The 13,426-nt window shown below is 44.7% G+C and overlaps 1 protein-coding gene across 1 annotated transcript in view; it reads right to left on the bottom strand.

Annotated features, from left to right (window-relative positions):
* Positions 1–13,426, bottom strand: part of LOC310859290 (sarcoplasmic/endoplasmic reticulum calcium ATPase 2) — a 43,185-nt gene that overhangs the window by 23,426 nt on the left and 6,333 nt on the right. The window contains exons 5-10 of the mRNA XM_083765730.1: positions 13,248–13,352; positions 12,154–12,292; positions 3,501–3,667; positions 2,935–3,090; positions 1,837–1,978; positions 810–976 (exon numbers count right to left, since the gene is read on the bottom strand). Coding sequence (XP_083621856.1) covers positions 810–976; positions 1,837–1,978; positions 2,935–3,090; positions 3,501–3,667; positions 12,154–12,292; positions 13,248–13,352 — 876 coding nt within the window. The remainder of the gene's footprint in view (positions 1–809; positions 977–1,836; positions 1,979–2,934; positions 3,091–3,500; positions 3,668–12,153; positions 12,293–13,247; positions 13,353–13,426) is intronic.

The raw sequence follows: 13,426 nt of genomic DNA, 5'->3' as shown, positions 1-13,426 counted from the left end.
CTCTCTGTCAGTGTGTCTTACCCTGCAGACAGACACCTGTCTCTCTCTCTCTCCCTCCACCTGTCTCTCTGTCAGTGTGTCTTACCATGCAGACAGACACCTGTCTCTCTCTCTCTCCATCCTAATAACCCTCCACCTGTCTCTCTTACCCTGCAGACAGACACCTGTCTCTCTTACCCTGCAGACAGACACCTGTCTCTCTTACCCTGCAGACAGACACCTGTCTCTCTTACCCTGCAGACAGACACCTGTCTCTCTTACCCTGCAGACAGACACCTGTCTCTCTTACCCTGCAGACAGACATCTGGTTGGTGGTGAGCGTCCCTGTCTCTCTTACCCTGCAGACAGACATCTGGTTGGTGGTGAGCGTCCCTGTCTCTCTTACCCTGCAGACAGACATCTGGTTGGTGGTGAGCGTCCCTGTCTCTCTTACCCTGCAGACAGACATCTGGTTGGTGGTGAGCGTCCCTGTCTCTCTTACCCTGCAGACAGACATCTGGTTGGTGGTGAGCGTCCCTGTCTCTCTTACCCTGCAGACAGACATCTGGTTGGTGGTGAGCGTCCCTGTCTTACCCTGCACACAGACATCTGGTTGGTGGTGAGCGTCCCTGTCTCTTACCCTGCACACAGACATCTGGTTGGTGGTGAGCGTCCCTGTCTCTCTTACCCTGCAGACAGACATCTGGTTGGTGGTGAGCGTCCCTGTCTCTCTTACCCTGCAGACAGACATCTGGTTGGTGGTGAGCGTCCCTGTCTCTCTTACCCTGCAGACAGACATCTGGTTGGTGGTGAGCGTCCCTGTCTCTTACCCTGCACACAGACATCTGGTTGGTGGTGAGCGTCCCCGTCTTGTCGGAGCAGATGACGGAGGTGCAGCCCAGGGTCTCCACGGAGGGCAGGCTCCGAACGATGGCGTTCTTGCGGGCCATGCGTCTGGTCCCCAGGGCCAGGCAGGTGGTGATGACTGCCGGCAGGCCTGGAGGAATGACAGGTATATTAGCCCATTCTGACCTGAGATCAGATTCATACGAGGTTTCCACTGGACACACATTGGTCTGATTAACCCATTCTGACCTGAGATCAGATTCTAAAAAATGTCAGTCGTTCTTCGATTTTTCAAAAAATAGCAGACCTACAAGCTCATATCGCGCCACTCGGTGGCGCGATATGAGCTTGTAGATCTGCTATTTTTAAATAGCTAAAGCATAACATGATGCTGACACCAAAATGGGTGCCCGTTCAGAATGGGTTAGATCACTTTATATATTAGACCACTTTATATACATCTGTATCGCTTTTAGATCTGTTATCTTCTGCTAGATATAGACATACAGTACAGGAATATATATCACTGACTGTATTAGGTAGGTACTAGATGCCAGGTGTTTGGGTCAGATGCAGCTAACTACATTTGTGGTCGACAATGAGCCATTCGTTTGTCTCAAAGTCAAATCAGGCGTCGGAACAATTAGCTCATGAATACATGGACGACAATTAGTGCAGTGTCACTTACGGTATATACAGTACCTATAACTAAACGGCGAAACGAGACAGACAGACACACAGGGTACCTTCTGGTATGGCAGCCACAGCCAACAGACAGACAGACACACAGGGTACCTTCTGGTATGGCAGCCACAGCCAACAGACAGACAGACAGACAGCCAACAGACAGACAGACACACAGGGTACCTTCTGGTATGGCAGCCACAGCCAACAGACAGACAGACAGACAGCCAACAGACAGACAGACACACAGGGTACCTTCTGGTATGGCAGCCACAGCCAACAGACAGACAGACACACAGCCAACAGACAGACAGACACACAGGGTACCTTCTGGTATGGCAGCCACAGCCAACGCCACGGCGATCTTGAAGTAGTAAACGGCGCCCCTCAGCCAGCTGCCTCCGTGGACCGGGTCGTTGAAGTGTCCAACGTTGATGGCCCAGACCGCCACACAGATGACACTGATCACCTGAGAGAGCAGACCGGTTAGCGGCGCCACATGTACGATAGACAGTGGCTCCCAAACTTTTCAGCTCGAGACCAAAAGGATAGATTAGACGTTTGCCCGGGACCCAAACTAGAGAAAATAACAGATCTACAAGCGCACAACGTGCCGCTTTCGCGCTACGTTGCAAGCTTGTAGATGTAGATGTTGAGACAGACTTATGATGAATTTATTCTTGGTTGTGTACCATGTCATCCTCAAGCTACTGAGCTTGTAGATAGGTTTTTTCTGTATGTTACACCGCCACAACAGATATTTACGGATAGTTAACTAGCCAATGTATCTGAATCAAGGCAAAGGTTTTAAATAATCATGATTGATTGAGAAACAACAGGAGTAACCAGGTGCTCACAGGAGGTAAAAAGATGACTGTAGTAAAATTGTAAAAGGTGCCCGCATCGCCCCAACGACCTTTTATGGCCGAAACATGGCTTTTAATAAAAAATAAAGGCTGTTCCTCTTTTTACTCTTGAGTGCCCGGATGGTCTGTTTTTTTCTAAATCATGATATTGAATTGCAGTCCTATGGCCCAGCCCCATGCAGTCCTATGGCCCAGCCCCATGCAGTCCTATGGCCCAGCCCCATGCAGGCTAACCTTGGAGAGTTGTTCTCCAAACTGGTCTAGTTTCAGTCCTATGGCCCAGCCCCATGCAGGCTAACCTTGGAGAGTTGTTCTCCAAACTGGTCTAGTTTCAGTCCTATGGCCCAGCCCCATGCAGGCTAACCTTGGACAGTTGTTCTCCAAACTGGTCTAGTTTCAGTCCTATGGCCCAGCCCCATGCAGGCTAACCTTGGACAGTTGTTCTCCAAACTGGTCTAGTTTCAGTCCTATGGCCCAGCCCCATGCAGGCTAACCTTGGACAGTTGTTCTCCAAACTGGTCTAGTTTCAGTCCTATGGCCCAGCCCCATGCAGGCTCACCTTGGAGAGTTGTTCTCCAAACTGGTCTAGTTTCTGCTGCAGGGGAGTTCTCTCCGGGTCTGTGGCGGCCATCTCGTCTCGGATCTTCCCGATCTCCGTCTGCACCCCCGTCGCCACGACGACCCCGATGGCCCGTCCCGCTGCGATGTTGGTGCCCTGTGATTGGTCAAAGCAAACCACGCCTTTATCGACTAAACAATAGACTCCATTGACACAGAAAAGACATGTGTTGAGGAGGCTGTATGTGAAAGGCACTGGAGAGGCTACGGTGACTATTTCCCAGGAATAATTCAATTTAATTAATTGAGACAATGTGTGTGTCAATAATAAACAACCATTTCTCTTGTGAGGACCAGGAAATTCTACTATACATTTGGTACACACACACACACACACACACACACACACACACACACACACACACACACACACACACACACACACACACACACACACACACACACACACACACACACACACACACACACACACACACACACACACACACACACACACACACACACACACACACACACACACACACACACACACACACGATGACTCACAGAGAAGAGCATGTTCTTCTTATCCTGGTTGACGGCTCGGGGGTCTGGCACGGGGTCAGTGTGTTTGATCACAGAGACGGACTCCCCCGTCAGAATGGACTGGTCCACACGCAGGGTGGTGGAGCGGATGGACGTCAGCCTGATGTCAGCAGGTACCTTATCACCCACTGAGGGGGAGGGGAGGACGATGACAGCACAGCATGAGAATACACTGTACATACACTTAAATCCTCACTATCATTTATTTTACAGGGCCGTTTTGCTGAAGCCTGGAATCAAGACTGAATCAGCAGTTTTAACACATCTGAAAACCGGGATTGCGCTTAACCCATTTAGACCAGAGTTAAAAACATTCAATTTGAAAGAATATATATTCAAAGATTTGTGCCACTTTTTAAGATTTTTCAAAAATAGCAGACCTACAAGCTAAATCAGGGGTCCTCAACTAGAAATGATGAAGGTCCACATTTTTTTTTTTAATAAGACCGAGGTCCGGTCCCATGCGCGGCGTCCTTCGGAGAGCTGGGCTCTATGCCCGTTTAGTATGGTCAAGCCAAGCTTATACAAATCAGATCCCCTTCCACCCAACCAATAATGGGGTGCAGAGTGCAGGCCCGGAGTGGAACTCCAAATCAGGCCGGGAGTTATACGCCCTGGCAGGCGACACTGCGCGAGCGCATAGCGCGCGCCAGAATTTTGGAGGCCCTTGGGGGACATTTTGGGGGCCTTTGCAGCAATTTCACATGAGAAATGTACCATCTGATGTTATTTATATTATTAACTTAAAATAAAAAAAATAAAAAACTTTTTTTTTTTTTTTTTTTTTGGTGGTCCGCAAAGAGGTGGTCCGCGGTCCGGTCGCGGACCGCGGTCCGCCAGTTGAGTACCCCTGTACTACAGGGTAAAAATAGAATCACACCCGTGTGAAATGAGGGGCGCTCTTATCATCATACATCATCATCACACATCTCATTCCGGCCAATCACAATTTGCGTCCTCACCTTCGTCATCAATGTTTGTGTTACACAAACACTCAAAATTGTCCATTCATTGTCAATAGCATTTAATGTTTGTGTTGGGACAAAAATTGGGTTACATACACTAAAAGCTGGACATAGGAGGTGCTATCGCCAATCAAAAATAAGGTATAGATTGCTAAATTATAACATAATGTTTAACACCAAAAGGGGTTCCCGCCCCAAAATGGGTTAAGCATTATTCTGTGCTATATAGAGAGGGTTTAAAATTGTTTAGATTAGATAGATATAACATTATGAGACTCTCAAAATATAGACTCTCAAAAAACATGATCCGTTTGAACCCATTGATTTAGTTTTGCAGAAATATAATTATTAATAAATGAAACTTTATCATCAAATAGAACTGCATTGGTTACCCTGACAACACTGTCATTTCAACTGTGAGTTCCCATGATCTTACAGACCACAACGTTTACAGCACGCACACACGTGCACACACACACACGTGCACGCACACACGTGCACACACGCACCCCCCCATGTAGGCCCTCAAACACACCTGAATTGACCACATGACCCATAAAGACTGTACACACAGGAATGCATATTATTATACAGATAAACAGGAACAGATGTACTGTAAATAGATCACACACACACACACACAAATGAACAAATTATACACACACATATTGAGCATGAATCACATACAGTACAATGCACACACATTTGGCCAGAGAGCAGATACACAGAGACAGAAAGACACATTCAACTCTGAGAATCAGAGCTAACCCTATTTCCTTTCCATATGGGGATATAAATAGCATTGGGTATCTGGAGGATTCAGCTTTTTTTTCCATTACTAGGCCAAGGGTGTGTGTGTGTGTGTGTGTGTGTGTGTGTGTGTGTGTGTGTGTGTGTAGTGCCAAGTTACTATAACGCAGTAAGATCTGGAGTGTAAATGTAACTCTGAGAGTGATAGAATCAGACCCTTACGGGTACACTCTCTCAGGAGATTGAATTAACATGTTTCTGTGTAAGAGTGGCTGAGTTGAGGCGTCCCAGCTGGACTGATGTTGATCTGTGGAAATAGCCGACCTCCACACGCTGGTGTTTCACACAGAAAAGTGCTTCTCACTCCAGTGTTACTCATTTCAGTTGCCCAATGTTAACAGAGGACCTCCCCTCCGCACCATGTACTGTACACACAACCCCGTGGGTTCAAATCCGGTTCATGTGTCATTCCCCTGGTTTCAAATTGGTATAAGTTTCGTTTCTCTTAGAATAAAAGATGAACATACCAAACAATAATTATTCCAACTCATAGTACGAGTAGCGAGAATAAGATTTGCATTATGTGGGGAACAAAAACAATGCAACGCCAACCGGAACCCACCAACCAGAACCACCTAAAGCGGATCACACAGCTGGGTTTAGAACGGATACCAGGCTTCCTCCATGGTGGAGAATATGGTGACTGGAGGTTAACATTTGAGGGGACATATACATGCATAGTGCATACAGAGGTTAACATTTGAGGGGACATATACATGCATAGTGCATACAGAGGTTAACATTTGAGGGGACATATACATGCATAGTGCATACAGAGGTTAACATTTGAGGGGACATATACATGCATAGTGCATACAGAGGTTAACATTTGAGGGGACATATACATGCATAGTGCATACAGAGGTTAACATTAGAGGGGACATATACATGCATAGTGCATACAGAGGTTAACATTTGAGGGGACATATACATGCATAGTGCATACAGAGGTTAACATTTGAGGGGACATATACATGCATAGTGCATACAGAGGTTAACATTTGAGGGGACATATACATGCATAGTGCATACAGAGGTTAACATTTGAGGGGACATATACATGCATAGTGCATACAGAGGTTAACATTTGAGGGGACATATACATGCATAGTGCATACAGAGGTTAACATTTGAGGGGACATATACATGCATAGTGCATACAGAGGTTAACATTTGAGGGGACATATACATGCATAGTGCATACAGAGGTTAACATTTGAGGGGACATATACATGCATAGTGCATACAGAGGTTAACATTTGAGGGGACATATACATGCATAGTGCATACAGAGGTTAACATTTGAGGGGACATATACATGCATAGTGCATACAGAGGTTAACATTTGAGGGGACATATACATGCATAGTGCATACAGAGGTTAACATTTGAGGGGACATATACATGCATAGTGCATACAGAGGTTAACATTTGAGGGGACATATACATGCATAGTGCATACAGAGGTTAACATTTGAGGGGACATATACATGCATAGTGCACACAGAGGCCAGGCCACACCGAAAAAAGAATAGCTGCTTGCATTGACTTTGACTCATTCTAACAATTCAAATGTCACAGTAAAGACACTCTAAAAGACAGCTTACATGTAACCAGGGGGTAAAAAAGGAAATGTCAAACATGTCAGGTCCTTAAATTAAATGAAAGGTCCTACAACATGAAAATCACCTTTTCCCATTTTTGTGTTCTTTTTTGATCCCCTATGACCTACAGCAGGGGTCCTCAACTAGAAATGATGAAGGTCCACAAATATTTTTTTGAATAAGACCGAGGTCCGGTCCCATGCGCGGCGTCCATCGGAGAGCGGGGCTCTATGCCCGTTTAGTATGGTCAAGCCAAGCTTATACAAATCAGATCGCCTTCCACCCAACCAATAATGGGGTGCAGAGTGCAGGCCCGGAGTGGAACTCCAAATCAGGCCGGGAGTTATACGCCCTGGCAGGCCACACTGCGCGCGCGCCAGAATTTTGGGGGCCCTTGGGGGACATTTTGGGGGCCTTTGCAGCAATTTCACATGAGAAATGTACCATCTGATGTTATTTATATTATTAACTTAAAAAAGAAAAAAGAAAAAGAAAAAAGAAAGTAAAAATATATTTTTTGGGTGGTCCACAAAGAGGTGGTCCGCGGTCCGGTCGCGGACCGCGGTCCGCCAGTTGAGTACCCCTGACCTACAGTATGTGTCTTGTATCCCCACAAATACCCTATTTTGAACAATTAGGCTTTCTCATCATATTTGGGTTTTTATGTACAGTGGTCTGAGCCCAACTTCTTGGTGCTACTTGTGATGTCATAGGTATCTCCCTACTTTCTATAATGTCTCCCCGCATCACAATGCATTGTGAGCTTGTAGATCTGCTATTTTCAAAAGACTTTCATACATTTGAAAACTGAAATGAGGCATTCTGCATAATGAGTATTTTCTACTTTTGGTAGGCTACTTGAAGTACATTTTGATAGACGCTTTTGTACTTTTACTCAAGTACATTTTGAATTCCGGGCCTTTTACTTTAACAGAGTATTTCTATAGTGCAGTATTGATACTTTTCCCACCACTGACTGGGTTTCCATGACGATAACTGATAGAGGAGGCGACATGCAGATTACTGCCAGGGAGAACTAAACAAAGACAATGTTATTTCAACGGTGTCTAAACAACCGGGCCGATGGAAACACACAACGCTGCTCTAGATTCCTAACAACCTCGGCAGCTCAGAGCCCTGCTGCGGAGAGGACATCAGAGGTGCATTACATTCAGCTCAGATTCATACGAGGTTTCCACTGGACACACACTGGTCTGATTAACCCACTCTGACCTGAGATCAGATTCTAGAAATGTCAGTCGCTCTTCGATTTTTCTAAAATAGCAGACCTACAAGCTCGTATCGCGCCACTCGGTGGCGCGATATGAGCTTGTAGATCTGCTATTTTTCAATAGCTAAAGCATAACATGATGCTAACACCAAAATGGGTGCCCGGTCAGAATGGGTTAACGTTGCTTGTGACGACATCCCCAAACATTTAACACAGGACGACTGCAGCCATCTACAGATGCTGATTTCAGAGATAGTATTTTCAATAAGATTTGCATTGCTTTTCACTTGAATTCAATTCAAGTGAACAGTAAAAGACTACCTACAGTACATCACCTAGAAAGATAGATTTATAATGTAGATGTGTGGCTGTTTAAGTGTTGTATGATCTTATATTCTGTTCCCTTCTTCCACATCATGGATGTAGGACGGTGTTGCGGAGAAGAGGGATGCATACAATGCTGCAAGGTATCTGCAATGCAGGGATACAGCTCTTGTTTGAAATTAACTTCACATCTCCATTCCCAGTAGCGGCTGTGTCTATGCAGGGCACTCCAGTGCACCGACTGTGTTCCACTGTGACCGTTTGACTCGCCTCAAGAGCTCCATCTCCAGAGTCACCTGGCTGTGACGCGTGTTTACACACAAACATAATGTGGCCGCTTCAGTCATGAGTGTCTGGGTTTCAGTCTTTTTTTACTGTGGTCCAGTCAGTGCACTATGCCAGGGGTTCTCAACGCTTTTGGCCGGGGACCCCCGGAAATGCTTTGGCAATGTCTCGGGACCCCCGCCCCACCCGCCCCCTCCCGACCTCCAATATAAATTGACCTTAACCCATTCTGAACGGGCACCCATTTTGGTGTTGGCATCATGTTGTGCTTTAGCTATTCAAAAATAGCAGATCTACAAGCTCATATCGCGCCACCGAGTGGCACGATACGAGCTTGTAGGTCTGCTATTTTTGAAAAATCAAAGACACTTTTAGAATCTGATCTCAGGTCAGAATGGGTTAATAATGAAACTGTCAGGATGTAATAGACATTTTTAGAATCTGATCTCAGGTCAGAATGGGTTAATAATAGAGACAATACACCATACATAAAAAATACTGAAACCAGATATAATCATTAGGGAAGGTGTATGCATGTATACTGTGTACTATATGTAAACTCTTCATTTACATTTTCCGGCCATTCAGTTGCATTTTTGAAAATTATTTGGGGACCCCCCTAAATAATTTGGCGACCCCCCCCCCCCCTGAGGGGTTGCGACCCACGGGTTGAGAACCCCTGCACTATGCCACATATTGCTCCTCTCAATCAGCCTATTTTAGGAATGTTCAGTATAATAGCCATTATTATCTGCAGATTATTTATGAACCCGAGCAGACAATCTGGGCCAGGGTGACTATATGTAGCGCTGCCGCTGGCCCAAGACTAGAGGATAAGTGGCCCAATTTGGGGTCTGATTCTTCCCTCCCGACAATGGTGTACGGCCGCCCTGACTCCAGGCATTGAATATTCAAAAAATCTTTGAATATATATATAATATCTTTGAAAGTGAACATCTTTAAAATCTTTGCTTCTGGGTGTCTCTGGACAAAACATTTTGAGATGGGGGTCGGTGGTCAAATCATACTACAATTCACTCAATGTCTGTCTGAAACACTGCGATAGCTCCTAAAGCACGACTTGCTAAACTACCTCTGTATTAACCCATTCTGACCTGAGATCAGATTCATACGAGGTTTCCACTGGGACACACACTGGTCTGATGAACCCATTCTGACCTGAGATCAGATTCTAAAAATGTCAGTCGTTCTTCGATTTTTTTCAAAAATAGCAGACCTACAAGCTCGTAGCGCGCCACTCGGTGGCGCGCTACGAGCTTGTAGATCTGCTATTTTTCAATAGCTAAAGCATAACATGATGCCAACACCAAAATGGGTGCCCGTTCAGAATGGGTTAACTGCTAGATCTCAATACATCAGTTTAATTGGTACCAGATCACAAGATAAGCTTTTGCTGAAGGTACCAAAAACTACTAAATTGGGAGACACTGCCTTCAGGGTGTATGCTCCACATTTATGGAATAATTGTCAAGACATAATTGAAGTTGAATGTCCTCGTTTCATTTACTATTTTTAAAAGACTCTTAACCCATTCTGACCGGGCACCCATTTTGGTGTCGGCATCATGTCGTGCTTCAGCTATTGAAAAATAGCAGATCTACAAGCTCATATCGCGCCACCGAGTGGCGCGATACGAGCTTGTAGGTCTGCTATTTTTGAAAAATCGAAGAGCGACTGACATTTTTTAGAATCTGATCTCAGGTCAGAATGGGTTCGTCAGAACAGCGTGTGTCCGGCGGAAACCTCGTATGAATCTGATCTCAGGTCAGAATGGGTTAACTGACCTCACACTAGAGGAAGGCATATGCACCTGCTTTTTGTAATATTTGTTTTCCGTGTGTACAGTATGTGTTTGTGTATTATATCTTGTGTACTCTGTGTCCATCATGTCATGTATGTAAAATCATTGCTGTAAATTATGTTCTTGTTTGTATACACTATACAGGGCGCCATTGAAAAATTTGGATGCCCCTGAAATAAAGGTTTCAATCAATCCTCACTGCCTGCACCAATCGCTCCGACTTTTCACACAGGCATTGACTATAATATTACGGAGGTCTTAACAGTTTCCGTGCTTTGAATGGATTACTCCAGGTTAATGTCGCTGCCATATCGGACATACGCGAGTTTTGTTTTATGTGTTTAATCCGCCGTAATGTAAACAAAAAAAAGAAAATTCTTCTTCGCCGCGGAGAAAGAGAGTAGGTGCATCTGTTGTGAATCGGAAACCGGAAATCGTCACATGCTGTGGGCTGCTAGGGCTTCTGGGAAATTGAGGCCAATGTAAACGAATGGGGCGCAACGCCTCATTGAGACCAGTCTTGTGTGCGTCTTCCGGGTGCACCAAGATGGTGGATGCTACACTCGGATCATAACAAACCAGGGGAGCTTTTTTTGCTGGATTTTCGCGGATTAAAAGCCCAAATAATTCAGCGTATGCTCTAAAGGTAATACAACAATCTCGGCAGTGAAGGGGGGTTGATTAAAAGTCCGGTAAATCGTTTTCCGCAGTCAAACTCTTAACGAAGCCCTTTTTTCACTTTAACAAATTATTGATTAATAATTTATTTATTAGGGCATTAAAATTACCCATCCACTTACATGGGAAAATGCAAAAGCTCACATCAAGTAATTTTCTCTCAGAAACCATCAGAGCTACAGTTACAACACTTGGAGGGGAGTTTCATAATGATTATTAAAATTAGTGTAATAAATAATGAAAACAGCCAGCCTCATGGTAGCGCTTTACACTTTACATTTTGCCTTATAATGTCACTTTCCCTGGATTCCTTAGGTCATGGGTTTCCTTAGGTCATGGGTTTCCTTAGGTCATGGGTTTCCCTGGATTCCTTAGGTCATGGGTTTCCTTAGGTCATGGGTTTCCTTAGGTCATGGGTTTCCTTAGGTCATGGGTTTCCCTGGATTCCTTAGGTCATGGGTTTCCCTGGATTCCTTAGGTCATGGGTTTCCTTAGGTCATGGGTTTCCCTGGATTCCTTAGGTCATGGGTTTCCTTAGGTCATGGGTTTCCCTGGATTCCTTAGGTCATGGGTTTCCCTGGATTCCTTAGGTCATGGGTTTCCTTAGGTCATGGGTTTCCTTAGGTCATGGGTTTCCCTGGATTCCTTAGGTCATGACGCAACTCCCCATATAGGCCCATCCTGACGCCCATTTGCGTCAGGATAGACTTTCCGCCATTTTGACACTTTTTGCTCTTCAAAGCAATTCCATTTTCATCCAAAGGGTGAAAAAACATACTGTAAATCCGCTACATTACCCTCACTGTACATAATTTGGTGTTCAAAACGGGTAAGGTCTAGCACACATAATTTTGAAGGTCAATGGGATAAATTAAGCATCCAAGTCTTTCATTACCTGCCACTTCCACAATGTCCCCAGGGACAATGTCTCGGGCCCGGACTCTCTGGACACTCTTCTTGTCCTGCCGGTAGACCTTGCCCATCTCTGGCTCATACTCCTTCAGGGCCTCGATGGCGTTCTCCGCATTACGCTCCTGCCAGACAGACACACACGCACACGGGCTGACTCATTTTCAAATGAACCAATCCAAATGGGACGACAAGCTGCAATCCATTAGCTAATGAGGGAACGATCATTCTTAATGACTTTGTAATAATGGACGAGATGACTTCACAGCAACAAAAGGGTTTTCACGGTTCAGATTTCAATCGATTAGTTGAATTGCCCCAAGCAGTTTGTTAGCGTTTTTTCTGGTAATTGTAACTGACCCCAACCTGAATCTCTTACGATAAGTTAATATTACTAATTATAGAAATAATATAAAAAAATCTCTCAGTCCTGATGGAATATTAATGAGAGTTAAGAAGAAAAGACATTTGCCTCCACCGTGATTGACATCTGTGGCTGGCTAGCAAAAATAAAAAAAGATTTCGATTATTTAACCAGCTGAACCCCAACATCCATATCCTGGGGGGAACTTTAGCCCAAAATAGCAGATTCTGGACAACCACAACGCTTTGAGAGTCTATTTTCGGCTACTGTTCCCCCCCAGAAAGGGTCAAGTTAATTAAAGAGCCACTAAGGTCTAGTTCAAGAGAATATTATGCCCTCCAAGAGCATTCCATTCTTCAGATAAGGAGTTTCAACTCCTCACACTGCCCTTTGAGGGTATAGTGACATTGTGTGTATTTATTTTTTCATAAACCTTACAAATCTTAGCTCTAGCCCTTTCCCTTATGTGAACTACAAACAAAACTTTAACTGAGCATGAGTTTAAAAGTCAGCCAAATGAGATATCGGCATACAAGTGATATTACACTAATTGTATATCTGTTCTTGAGGTACTGTAATTGTTTATCCCCCAAAATCTCATAGGCTAATTTAACTTTTGGGATGGGATACATAAATACGTTTGGCATTTGGCTTAGTACTATGCCCACTTGGGACAGAAATACCTGGTAAACACACACACACAAACACACACTGACCTGCCATACTCCTACTATGGCATTGGCGATGAGGATGAGGAGAATGACGAAGGGTTCAACAAAGGCTGTGATGGTGCCCTCTCCTTCTTCGAACCATGCCAAGGTCTGCAAACATGTTAAGGAAGGAAGATATCAGACATTTGTGTGAATCTCAATGTACTATATAACATACAGGATAA

Source organism: Protomyctophum parallelum (genome assembly GCF_964188405.1).
Source record: "Protomyctophum parallelum genome assembly, chromosome: 5".
Taxonomy (NCBI): Eukaryota; Metazoa; Chordata; class Actinopteri; order Myctophiformes; family Myctophidae; genus Protomyctophum; species Protomyctophum parallelum.
This window is presented reverse-complemented; position numbering and strand designations above follow the sequence as displayed.